The 11,490-nt window shown below is 44.0% G+C and overlaps 1 protein-coding gene across 1 annotated transcript; it reads right to left on the bottom strand.

Moving 5' to 3' along the window:
* Positions 1-926: 926 nt before the first annotated feature.
* CDO1 (cysteine dioxygenase type 1) lies at positions 927-10,719 on the bottom strand. The gene is made up of 5 exons (XM_042829517.1): positions 10,495-10,719; positions 8,646-8,723; positions 6,580-6,737; positions 3,932-4,101; positions 927-1,676 (listed from the first exon to the last, which is right to left on the bottom strand). The coding sequence occupies exons 1-5, from the start codon at positions 10,671-10,673 to the stop codon at positions 1,647-1,649; spliced, it is 615 nt and encodes a 204-aa protein (XP_042685451.1). The 5' UTR covers positions 10,674-10,719; the 3' UTR covers positions 927-1,646.
* Between the last annotated feature and the right edge of the window lie 771 nt (positions 10,720-11,490).

The raw sequence follows: 11,490 nt of genomic DNA, 5'->3' as shown, positions 1-11,490 counted from the left end.
CGTCTGTGGTGTCAATGCTCTTAATATTACTTCCAGTTTGGGGCCGTGCATCTCCTTAATTCTCCTGCCCACTGGCACAGTGTCCAGTTCCACTTCTCGCAGACAGTCCTCACTGCTACAGCTTCCTCCTCTTCTTTTGCCTCCAGGTCCGCTTTGACTTTCATTTCTCTTCCTCTTTTACTTCCATATCTTTATTCCCTCCCCTGTGCAAAGCACACAGAGCCTTCCTGCAGGCTCAAAGAGTAAATGCAAATTCAAAGTCATAGAATCACAGAACCACAGAATCATAGAATCCTAGAATGGCCTGGGTTGAAAAGCACCACAGTGATCATCTAGTTTCAAGCCCCCTGCTATGTGCAGGGTCACCAACCAGCAGACCAGGCTGTCATAGCTTAATTTTAAAACTGTGACACTGCTTAAGCATTTTCTGAAAATCTGAAAGAGCCTCCTTGGAAACGGCCTCACCAAGTAAATAATATTTTCTGGGCTGGTCAAGATGTGTGACTGATCTAAAGAGATTACTGTTAAGACTTACATTGCTAACTGAGTAATGAGCCTTCATCTAATCAGCCATTCCACACATTTGCTATCAATGTACTATCTGTGTTCAGTGATTAGCACAGCCTCAGTGAGGGCAGCTTCAGTGATGTTTGTACATTTAAGCAGTTAACTTTTTTTAGAGATGGTGATTTCCTTGTAGTTAAATTTGAAAATAAAACCAAGCACCGGTGAACTCAGTGGCAAATCTCCCACCAGTTTAATTGGCATCAGGATTCTCTGCGTGTTTGAAATAATTCCAGGTTTCTAAATCCTTATTTAAAGGATAATTACTTGAGTAAGTCTTTTACGGTTATGGCCAATGTGGACATTAATAAAGGGTGATGAAAATCTCAGTTACAAAGAGAAAAAGGCTGAAAACTATTAAATCTGTGCACAAATCCAGTTTTATTTCAGTTACCTGAAAGGATTTCAGTAGCTACACAGAACACTTTGGAAACTGGACATCAGCTGTGTTAAGTATGATTAGTCTTATTAAAACCCCAAATCTCTGCCCAGTTTTGAAAATCACTGTGCATGAAGCATTTTGCTGCTCCTGTTTAAAACAAGATCTGAAAAATGAAATTGTAAAAAAAAAAAAAAGTAAAAAATGCACAAAACTATCAAAATGGCTTAGATCATTAAAACCTAAAAGAGTTAATTAAAAAAAAAAAAAATCTGCTGATTGTATCTAGTGTACTACTCATAGGTACAAGTGACTGGAAGCTTACAAATGTACGTGGTTATTAATTACACTGAGAATTTACATACATCTAGGGCCATTAAGTAGTGCCAGATGATGTTTAAAACCCTATTTCTGATACTCTCTGTGTGCTAACAGAAGCAGAATCAAAAGGAGGCTAGAATCAGAAAACAAACTACTTAATTCTGACTTGGCAGTAGCCCAAGGAAAGGCATCTAACCTCTGAAGTAGTTGATGGCACTAGCTGGCTTAGTGTCCCGTGATCACCATTCACTCAGGGAAAATGGGGGTTTGCTGGAAGCTGCCCTAGTGTACATCTACACACAAAGTATACAAAGAGCCACACGAGTCTTCTGTCCCTGGTTCAACATTCAGCAGGTCTTGTGCAAACGCGTGCTGGTGCTCCTCAGTTGTTCTCCTGTGGCATTGCCATGGCCTGCAAGTGAAAAGGACAGGTTGCTGTTTTAAGGAAAGAGGCACTGACTGTCCTTGCTCTTGGTGCACTCGTTCTCTGTACTGCTCGCAAGGCATTCCACACGTTTTATAGAGGGTGCTCTGAACATGATCAAAGCAGTCTTGTCATCCATCAGCTCTGAGTGTGACCACGAGCAAGGCCTTGGCCAAAAAGGCAGCTGAAGGGAGCAGGCCTGAGCTCACAGTGGTCTGATGGAAGTGGGAAGTCCAGCCTGAACAGCAGGCTGTAGTGAGAAACTGCCCTCCCCAGTAAGACCAGTGGCAACAAGAAGTGCTGGTGTGCTTTGGAACTGAAGGCATTGCCAGCTTTACCTCAGGAACTTTGGCATCAAAGCTCTTACAGTTTGTACCCAGACTGTGTCAAATGTAACTTCCATGGGCAAGGCTATGGTAGCATAAGGACATGCTATTTTAATTATTAGACCTACATGACTTATTTACCTACAGAATTTACTGCAGAATTAATGAATTAAAACTCCAGCATAGCTAGAAAACTCTCGAGATTTACCTGAATATTTTACTTGCGAAAAACGGGAAGCACTCAATGTGCTTTGGTTAGGCAGATTTCACTAGTAAAAGATATATATGTGTGCTTCACCTTACACTCTCTGTATTTTTAACTGATAGCTCTCTTCCTTTTGTGTGTCTTTTCGAGATAAGGTAAGCAGAAGGAAGCCTGAGTTTCCACCGAGCTTTCCAGAAACCCTCACCCTGTCCAGAAGGTTTTGGTAGCATGAGGTCATTTAAGATGACTGGGTGGCCCAGCCCAGACACTGCTTTTCCCCTTGCTTCAATTTCATCTACAGCATCTCATGGAAAAGACCCAGTGACTAAGATTTACCTCTGTCCAGCAAGCCAGATCCAATTCCCCACAAAGATACAGGCATTGTCAATTGTTTATAGATTAAGAGTAGCAAAACAGTCCAGGACTAGTTTTGCTTGCTGTCCTATATTTTTCACGCTCAATAAGCACTTAAAACAAAAAGGAAGCAAGCAAATACAAAACTCCCATATTAATTTTATTAAATATTTTTTCACATAATTTCCTCTAGAAATCTGAATTAAAAGTTTGGGCTTACTTTCTCAAAGACCTTTCAAAAGTGTGAGTATTAAAGTTTGTGTTTTAGCCATTTGGTAAAGTAATCATATAGTGTGACAAGCTTCCAATAATTTACACTGTTCTCACTGATTACATAAAAATTCAACACGATCTTACTTAGGGCTAACTCTGTTGAACTACTGAATTTCTGGCTTCCGTGCAGGGTGAAATTGTTCTGCAACTAAAAAACACAGTCACTGAACTTCCCATATGGCTGACCAATTAGAATCTCTTTTCTCCCCTTTTAAGAGGTTTGGTTTCCCAATGCATGGAATAGTGCTAGCATGAGCCCTAATAAGCTCTCACAGATGTCCTAGCACAGTCTCCTAATGCTTATGTTAAGATTTCTATTCTACCCAAATACAACCTCATGCAGTTGCTTAAAAATGCAGACAACAGCCAACCAGCCAACTCTTTCTCAAATCATACTTTTTCCATTTCAAAGTTTCAGTTGTGAAGAATTATATTCAACTTATTAAAAAATGCTTCAGTTCACTGTAAGTTACGAGGCTTAAAACATCTGACTTGAAAACTGGTGCTTTTTGGCAGAACAGTTTATACGGGAAATGTTACACATGACTTAAACTGGATAAAACGATCTGGCCTCTTTGCTGTTTTCCATTGACTAGGTTGCTTTTACCATCATTTGCTGCCTGAAGGCATGCAGCTAAGGGCCAAGTTCTCATTTCCCAGCACAGAACTTATCTCCTGCTGACCAAAGGAAGGTAGGCTGTTTCAGCACTCACACAAATTGGTCAACTGAATCCACAGGAAAGAGGAAATGAGGTTGTGGGCTGAGCAGCCAAATCCAGTGTCATCACCCACATGTGGCAAGTCCTCAGATTTGGTTTTCCCATTTATAAAATACATGGCTGTGTTGCCCTACTCTCTTCCAAAGTAGAGAACTGCACACCAGGGCGTTGCTAACAGAAAAACTGAGTGGTGTTTGGAATCAGGCTTTACGCTGATGCCAGGCATGAGTATCCCGGGAGCTCCTGCCTGAGCTGGGCAGGCCCCAGGTCCACTGCTCCCACATGCAGGGGCAAGAGGGCAGCCCTCAGCCCCAGCCCTGTGCTCGGAGCTGAGGGCTGCTGGGGAGCGCACTGCCTCCTACTTACACAGGGAGTCCTTTCTCCAAACTGGCTGTAGAAGGTCATCTTGACTTTGTGCTTGTGCCCCGTCCTCTGGTCAAAGGTGTTGCAGCTGTCAAAAGGCGGGCTGTACAAATGCAGGCTGACAGCAGTCTCTGTGTGGCTGATGTTCTCCACACGGTGCAGGCCAATGGAGTCTACACAAGTTGCGGCATGAAACAAGAAGTTGAGTTAACAGGCAGATTTAATGAGATCTCAAATGCCTGTGAAAAAAAAAGCTATCTAAACTTAAACCAGTGAGCAAGCCAGTTAGGCATTCCTGCACTTTTAAGGGCAATGCATAACTCAGTGCAGGGAATCTGACTGCTGGTCTCCAGCACAGGTTCCTGAAAACTTCAAATCACCTTACAGCCTTTCACACCTCCCATAATGCTGGATTATCTGCTACTGGCTGGGGGTCAATAGGAATACAGAAAAGCCTGAGGACACCCTGTCAGCTGTTTTCAAGCTATCATTTCCAAAGGAGCTCGAGGTAATTTAATTTCCTCAGAGATGCTGTTATAGATCCTCTAGAGGCAGGACAGTTCATGTTTCTTAAAAACATCAAGATGTTCTTCAGGGAGGAAGTTTTTGTATTTCTAATCCTTAGCCCAGTTAACAAGGACGTCAGTCATGTTGTCAGCTACTTGTATCTGGGGCAGAGACATAGTTATCTTCTGTTGGAGGCATCTGTTTACTAATTAATCTTTCCAGAGTGTTAGTTCGGAGCACAACAGCCTTCTCATTTGTCTGGTCTTTTGAATAAGGTGACAAATTACTAGTGACTGGCACACTCCCAACCTTAGCTGAATAGCAAGCATAATTGAACTTGTAATAAAACAAGGCACTGTCTGTTGTGTGGCTACTAACAAAGTAATGGTGCCTGCTGGAGCAATGGAGTAGAAATCAAGCAGTCACATGAAAATGTAAGGTATTAGGAATCACATCCACCCCCAAGAGAACATTTCCATTCTGCAATAAATTTGAGCTTTTGAGTTACGTAGAAGAGACCTTGTATTCAAATTCATGACCCTACTGTAGAAACAATTCAGGCTTTTGTACCTGCACTGATTTGTTATATAATACCTACACTGGTATTGCACAATGCTGGCATATTGCTCTGTGAATCCTATGGGCACTTTTAACTTTGGTAACACTGGAAGTATAAGCTCCAGGTGTCATTACCATAATTTATTTAGATAGAGGATGTGCTGTCCTTCTAATTCTGTGCACATGCAATAGGCTTGAACTCAGCTGAGTGGATTTTAACCTCAGAAGTAAAGTACAACAGTAGCCAAGAAGCATGCAGAGAAAACATGAAGCACATTGTTGAAGTATTTCAGGCAACCAACACACTGCCAGTGTTTTCCTTCTAGTTGTTTTTTATCTATCTGCTTTATTAGTCATTTATTTTTAAAGCAAACTGTCAGGCAGGAAACATGTCAGAGATCCAAACTGGCCCAGAAAAGCAAATATCAAATTTGTTTTAAATAATAGAGAAAGTTTGGATTAGTTGCACATGCAGTATAATTCCTTGCAAGGGAAATAATTGCACAGTGAGGAAGATCTACACAAGCATGAGAACCCCTTGGCAGCGGTGTGGGTGCAACCCTTTCATCAGCAGACATGTCAAGCTCCTGTCTGCATTTCCTGCCCTGTGGATTTTGTGATTTCAGTTAACACAGCATTCCTTCAACAAAGGGCTGCAGAGTCCTGCTCTTGCTTCCTCCACGCTTAATACACAGCTCAGTATGAGGCTCTGCTAAGGAGCTCCAGGGCTCAGCCCCACCAGGTGCACGCTCCAGCTTCTAAGCCATCACACAGAAGCAATCACACCATCACACTACTCAGCAATACTCACTGCCCTTCAACACGACGTGTGATGTCTTTCATAGGATCAGACCATGATAACCAGCTGGTCACTACCAGATGGCCTTCAGCACAGCACAACACGCTGAAACCATGGGTACGCACAGCGGCACAGCTGTAGGTATCTGGGCAACCATACTGCTGGAGACTTGGTTGTCTCTCGGTGCCCGCGACGTGAGGCAATCGTTTTGTAAACTGAAATGCTCAAGTCTGCCCAGCTGTGCTGACACTGCACTTCAGCACTATGCTCTCCTGATGGTTTGGACAATAAACCTGCGGATCAGGGCCTTTGCTTCTGCCTGCTCCGTGTAACTCCATCAACAGCTTTTGTATTTTTTGTCCCAGGATTTCCACTGCTTACCAAAAGGATCACTTCTTTGGAAAAAAATACAAAGATTAAGATGATTAAAATGTCAAACCTTTAGTTCCCTTATTTCTCACAAAAGCTCCAAGTCTATAAGCAATTTCAGATATTTATTAGGGACACAGCTCTGAATGGAGTAGAGGAGCTATCTAGTACATCTAAGCATCAAGCAATTGCTGCAGTTATGAGCGAGTTGAAGGACTATTTTTTTTGTTTTACCAAGCGTAAATGAGCAGTTTTGTGCAGAATCTAAAGATCCCTGTTCTTTGACAATCATGCAAAATGCCATAAGCATCACACTATTAGATGCAGGAGACTATTTAGAGAGCACACAAACTCTTTTGGTAGAAATGGGACTCAAGGATAAGTAGTTGTCAAACAACAAGCTATTAGAAGAGCTTACCATTAATATAGGCACATTGATTTTCTCTCAAAACTCGCTCTGATTTCTTAGTCATTTCACCATTCCCTTTTTTCTCAGGCCATTCAAACAGAGTCTCCTTTAGATTTCCCTGGAGAATCTTCATAAAGCAGTGTGAATCAGTGTGGTCATGGATGCTGCTATATATGTGAAAAGAATAACCAAACTGAGAAGGATATGCATATTTAAGTACTGCAAGCTACACAGATGGCACAACATACAGTATCTGGATGTAGCCTAAGAATTATACTCACTTGCACATGGGTCATGCACAGTAATCTTAGGAAAAAAGAAAAGAAAAAAGGCAAGGGCATCCAGAGGCACTAGGATATACCTACTTAAAAACAACCTGTTAGAACCATACTGGGATAAGTTACATGTACCAGGATTTAGGGAAACATCAGATATTGGTCAACATGTGACCTCGCCAGGGAAAAATACAAAGGAAGTCTAAGAAGAACGGAAAAAAACATCTTCAGAACAGCAAACTCCTGTGGGCCAAGAAACAGAACAATGCTTTCCACTGATCTCTGGGCAGAGGCCAGAATAAACTTGCAAATACATCTGATATTTGCAGATTCACCATGTTCCCCCCAAAACGTGGGATAAGTTACTGACTTCCACTTAATTTCTACAGAGTCTTTACTGTTGGGGTGCATAGGCACTTATTGAATAAAGAAAACACTCTGATAAGTACAACCAGCTATAGTAACCTGTTAATTTCACTGGTATGGCAAAAATGAACAAAAACAGCAGGATTTGGCACAATCTGTGTGTTTGCTTGGTCTGTGTCCTTGCTCAGAACTATTTGCTACAATTGGAGATACGTGGGCTGGATTTTATTTGGTTTTGATTTATTTTTTTTAAATAGAGGACTAACTGTTAGAGCAGCCAGCAGACTGGGACAAAGGGAGACATCTCTGTTCACTGGGTTGATGGAGGAAAGGGGAATTTGGCCTCTCTGAAGCACAGTCCTATTGAATTTCAATTAAAAACTCGGTATTTGTACATTACTGTTTTCAATAAACAAACTTCTTTAAATGTTTTATTTCTTCAATAAAAAAAATCACCTCCCCTACGAAGTGAGATGTCAAAAAGGCAGAGCTTACTTCAGGCACGGAACACTTCACAAATGACACATTGTCACAGTCCTTCCACAAGCCATGAGAACAATCTGATCCTCCTCACATAGGAAGCAGAAATCTGCTTGTGGTCTCTGTCTAGCTCTAGTAAATGCTCATTCAACTCAAACAGAGTTTGACATAAATCACAGCCTTTGTGAGAACAGCCCAGAAGGACCAGCAGTGGTGGACTTGATTCTTACATGTCTCTGGGTGTAACTTCAAGGCATCCAGTAGAGAATACCACAAAAGTTAGCTATGCGTGCTCAATTAAAACAAACAAAAACCTCGTCCTCGCAGCTCCCTAGAGCTGTTTTTATATAGAAGGCCAAGCAGCCAAAACCCGCAAGTTTTGTTATTTCACGTTGCGTTTTGGCCAATGTTTTGTGAAGAACCCTCCGTGGGACAGGTCCTTCCTGCAGGTTGTAGGACACACAGCTCACAGGGAGGAGGAGGGATGCCTGAGGCCACGGATCAGAGTTCTCACCCAGATGTACTTCTATCGCCATGTGGCAGAGACTAGATCGAAACAACACAGGAGAGCAAAGGCTGCTTAAACTGGACCAAGTCCTGCTTCTGCAAAGCCTCTCTCACTGCAAAGTGAGGCAGATCTCTCAGAACCAGCACGGTCCATCCAACCTGCCCTACCCCCAGGACCCACTGCAGTACTGGGATTAAAAATGTCCTCCCAGAAAGGGAGTTTAATTTGGCAAGAGTCCGTGAGGTACAGCCTTGCAAAAACTAAACAAACAACCGAGTATTCAGGACTGCTATCCAAAATGAATAATGACCAGTTCTGTACTGCTTAATTTCCACGTGTCTTCTAACAGCTCGTGCAGGGCTGATTATTTTCTTCTTCTCATTTAACAATGAAAGATACAGTAGCTTTATATCTGTTTGCTAAAGCCATAACCTTTGAATACAAACCTGCCATGTCCTTCACCCCAGCACAAGATCATCAAGTTGAACTTTCCATTTCCATTGTCCACAAGATTTCTTGTGTATCTGCAATATAAAGTGTTTGCTTTTCTAACTGTACTGATATGCTCATGAAAGACAAAATTATATAAACACTGCTATGCAAGCGAGCTGCAACATAAAAACCTTGTTACTGAAAGAAAAGTTTTTCTTGGAAAAAGTGAAGTTGAACTTTAAAGCTGTTTTTGTGAAAGTACTTTTTCCTCAGCAGGTAAAAATTGGACATAGTTAATATTTAACAGTCATATTGCTTTTGAATTACATAGATAGATCAGAGTTTGGGAACTGTGAGTCTAAGACTAGAGTGGTAGACAGGATCAAATCAAAATAGCTATTGAATGAAGTCACTCCAGCAGCTGGCTTATAATTAGAAACAGAAGACTGCTATGAAATAAGAAAAATACATGGTAACATCATTCTACAGCTATTTTTTGGATACTCTTGGCTCTTTCTCGTTACACAGCATTCACTTGAACTAGGCCAAAAAAATAAAAATAAAAGAAAAGTCAGGTTTTCACTTAGAACTCTGAGGACAAGGACAAGAGTATACACCTCATACCATAGTGTTCTTGTGCTTAGACCCATACCAACGGGTCTAATTTATGCCAGCATTTCTCTAGCTTAAAGGTAGAAGACAAAATACTTGCTTTTAAAAGCTTTGCAATCAATGTGTATTCCAGAATGTTATTTGCTCTTGAGGTTTGAGGGGGTTTTCTGAACAGCCACACCGGTTTCCTTGCACCCCTGGCATGCCTTTCCCACTCACCACACGCCGCTGAGAAGCTCCCTGCAGAAGCTCCCTCCTTTCTCTTTGCCTGGCAAATTGCTTGCCATACTGTGGCTCTATTGATTCAAGGCTCATGCCTCTAGCTGTTACAGTGCAGATCACCCATTGATTCTGTGTTAGCTTTAGTCATGATCATTAGCACTTTGCCAAATAAATCAAACTTATGCCCTTTAGAGATGCCTTGCTTTTATCTGAATTATGCAAGCACAGACACGCAGAAACTGCCTGATATCAGTTGATTTTGTAATAGTTTGTTCTTAATCCCACTCTATTGCAACAAAGATGGGAAGCAGACCATATTCAAAGCATAACACCTATGCCAATATGCTGCCTTTTAGCATTCATAATCTTTGTGTGCTTTAGATAGGCATAATTTCTCCTACCACGTCAGAGCACAAGCTATCAAAGCTGGCAAAGGAATGGACTCTCCAAGTGCTGTTATTTTAGTCAACAGGTCAGGCTGCCAGGCAGGCTGGCATTAGAAAGATTTCTAATCCTTACTTTCCTTAAGTTTGTGATTTGTCCCAAACAGAGAAAACACGAGATGAAGAGAGGTTAAAAACCCCAGACCACAGCAGCGAGGTGAGAGGGAAGAGTCCGTTCGGTCTGCAAGTTTCAAGGGAGATGCTCAGACAAAATCCATCTATTTCTAAACGCAAGAGAAGGGAGCCACCAGCGGCAGGACCAGCCCAGCTGTCGCGCGGCGGATCGAAGCGCCCGCTAACCGTGCCGTTCCCCGGGGACGCAGCGCAGAGCTTCGCCCCGCGGAGCTCCGGAGCAACGCCCCCCGCTTCACCCCCGCGCCCTCCGGGCCCGAGGGGACCTGAGCCGGGCCGCCTCCATTGGCCGCCGCCGCCCCGCCCGCTCTCCGCCCAGGCTCGGCCCTCCGGGGGCGCAACGAGGACCACCGCGCCCAGGTCGCGATGGCGGCCCGAGCCCGGCGTGCCGCCCGGAGGGGCTGCGGCGGGGGTCGGCAGGGCGAGGGACGCGGCGGGGCCCCCGCTCGCCTACCTGTACTGGTCGAACTGGGCGTACTGCAGCCACTCGTCGGGGTTGCTCTCGTAGGACTCCATCAGCGCCTGCACCTCCTCCACACTCACTTTGTCCTCGGCGAAAAGCCGGTGGAGGATGCGGACCAACTCCTCCAGGCTCCCCGCCTTCCACATCTCCGTCTGCACCAGCTGCTCCATCGCCGGTCACCGTCCGCCGCGCTGCCTCGCCCGGCTCCGCCGCCCGCTTTTATGTGGCCGGGAGGCACGGCGGGAGCTGCCACCGCCCCGGCGGGCGGAGGGGCCGGGCGGCGACGGGCGGGACCGCGGCCAGGCCTGCCCGGCCCTGCGGCGGCACAGACACCGGCGGGCGGGGCTCGGATCCCTGCCGCCGCGAGCCCCTCGGCCGGGGACGGCAGTGCTGCCGCCGAGGGAGGAGGCGGTGATTTCAGGCCGGCTTTGTAAGGTTTGCAAGAGCTGAATCTGAGCGTTGCAACCAGGAGACTCTGCTAACGATAGCAACGGCCGCTGCGTGGCTACACGAAAAGCATCCCTTCTTTGCAGCTGAAGAGCAGGCGAAGAACGAGCACATCACTTCTTTTGATGGGATGTTCAGTGTTTGTTGATGTCCAGGTATTTAAACACAGGAAAAAACATTATGCTTCCACTGTTAATTCCAGACCCTTCAGAACTTTGATTTGTTTGGCGCAGCGTTGATGGCATCATTAGAGATGCCTTTAAATGCAACAGGGGGGGCACTTTGTACCTCCCTGTGTTACAGTTGAGGGCTAGACTGGATTTACTTCCTGCAGTTTCACACTGCAGCTGTCGTTGGTTGTAGCTCACTAATAAAGCTGCAAACATAAATTCTTTGAGAATTTTATATATATAAATTATGTAAATATATATATAATAAATTCTTTCTGTTTTGTTTCTTTAATTTCGTTACAAGATTGATATTCTTCCACTATACTCCTTCCCTGTTCTCCTCCCTTTTGTTCCTATTCACATCTATTCA

This window comes from Centrocercus urophasianus, unplaced genomic scaffold (genome assembly GCF_019232065.1).
Source record: "Centrocercus urophasianus isolate 14NV4802_14NV808 unplaced genomic scaffold, USGS_Curo_1.0 seq_31, whole genome shotgun sequence".
NCBI classification, from domain to species: domain Eukaryota; kingdom Metazoa; phylum Chordata; class Aves; order Galliformes; family Phasianidae; genus Centrocercus; species Centrocercus urophasianus.
This window is presented reverse-complemented; position numbering and strand designations above follow the sequence as displayed.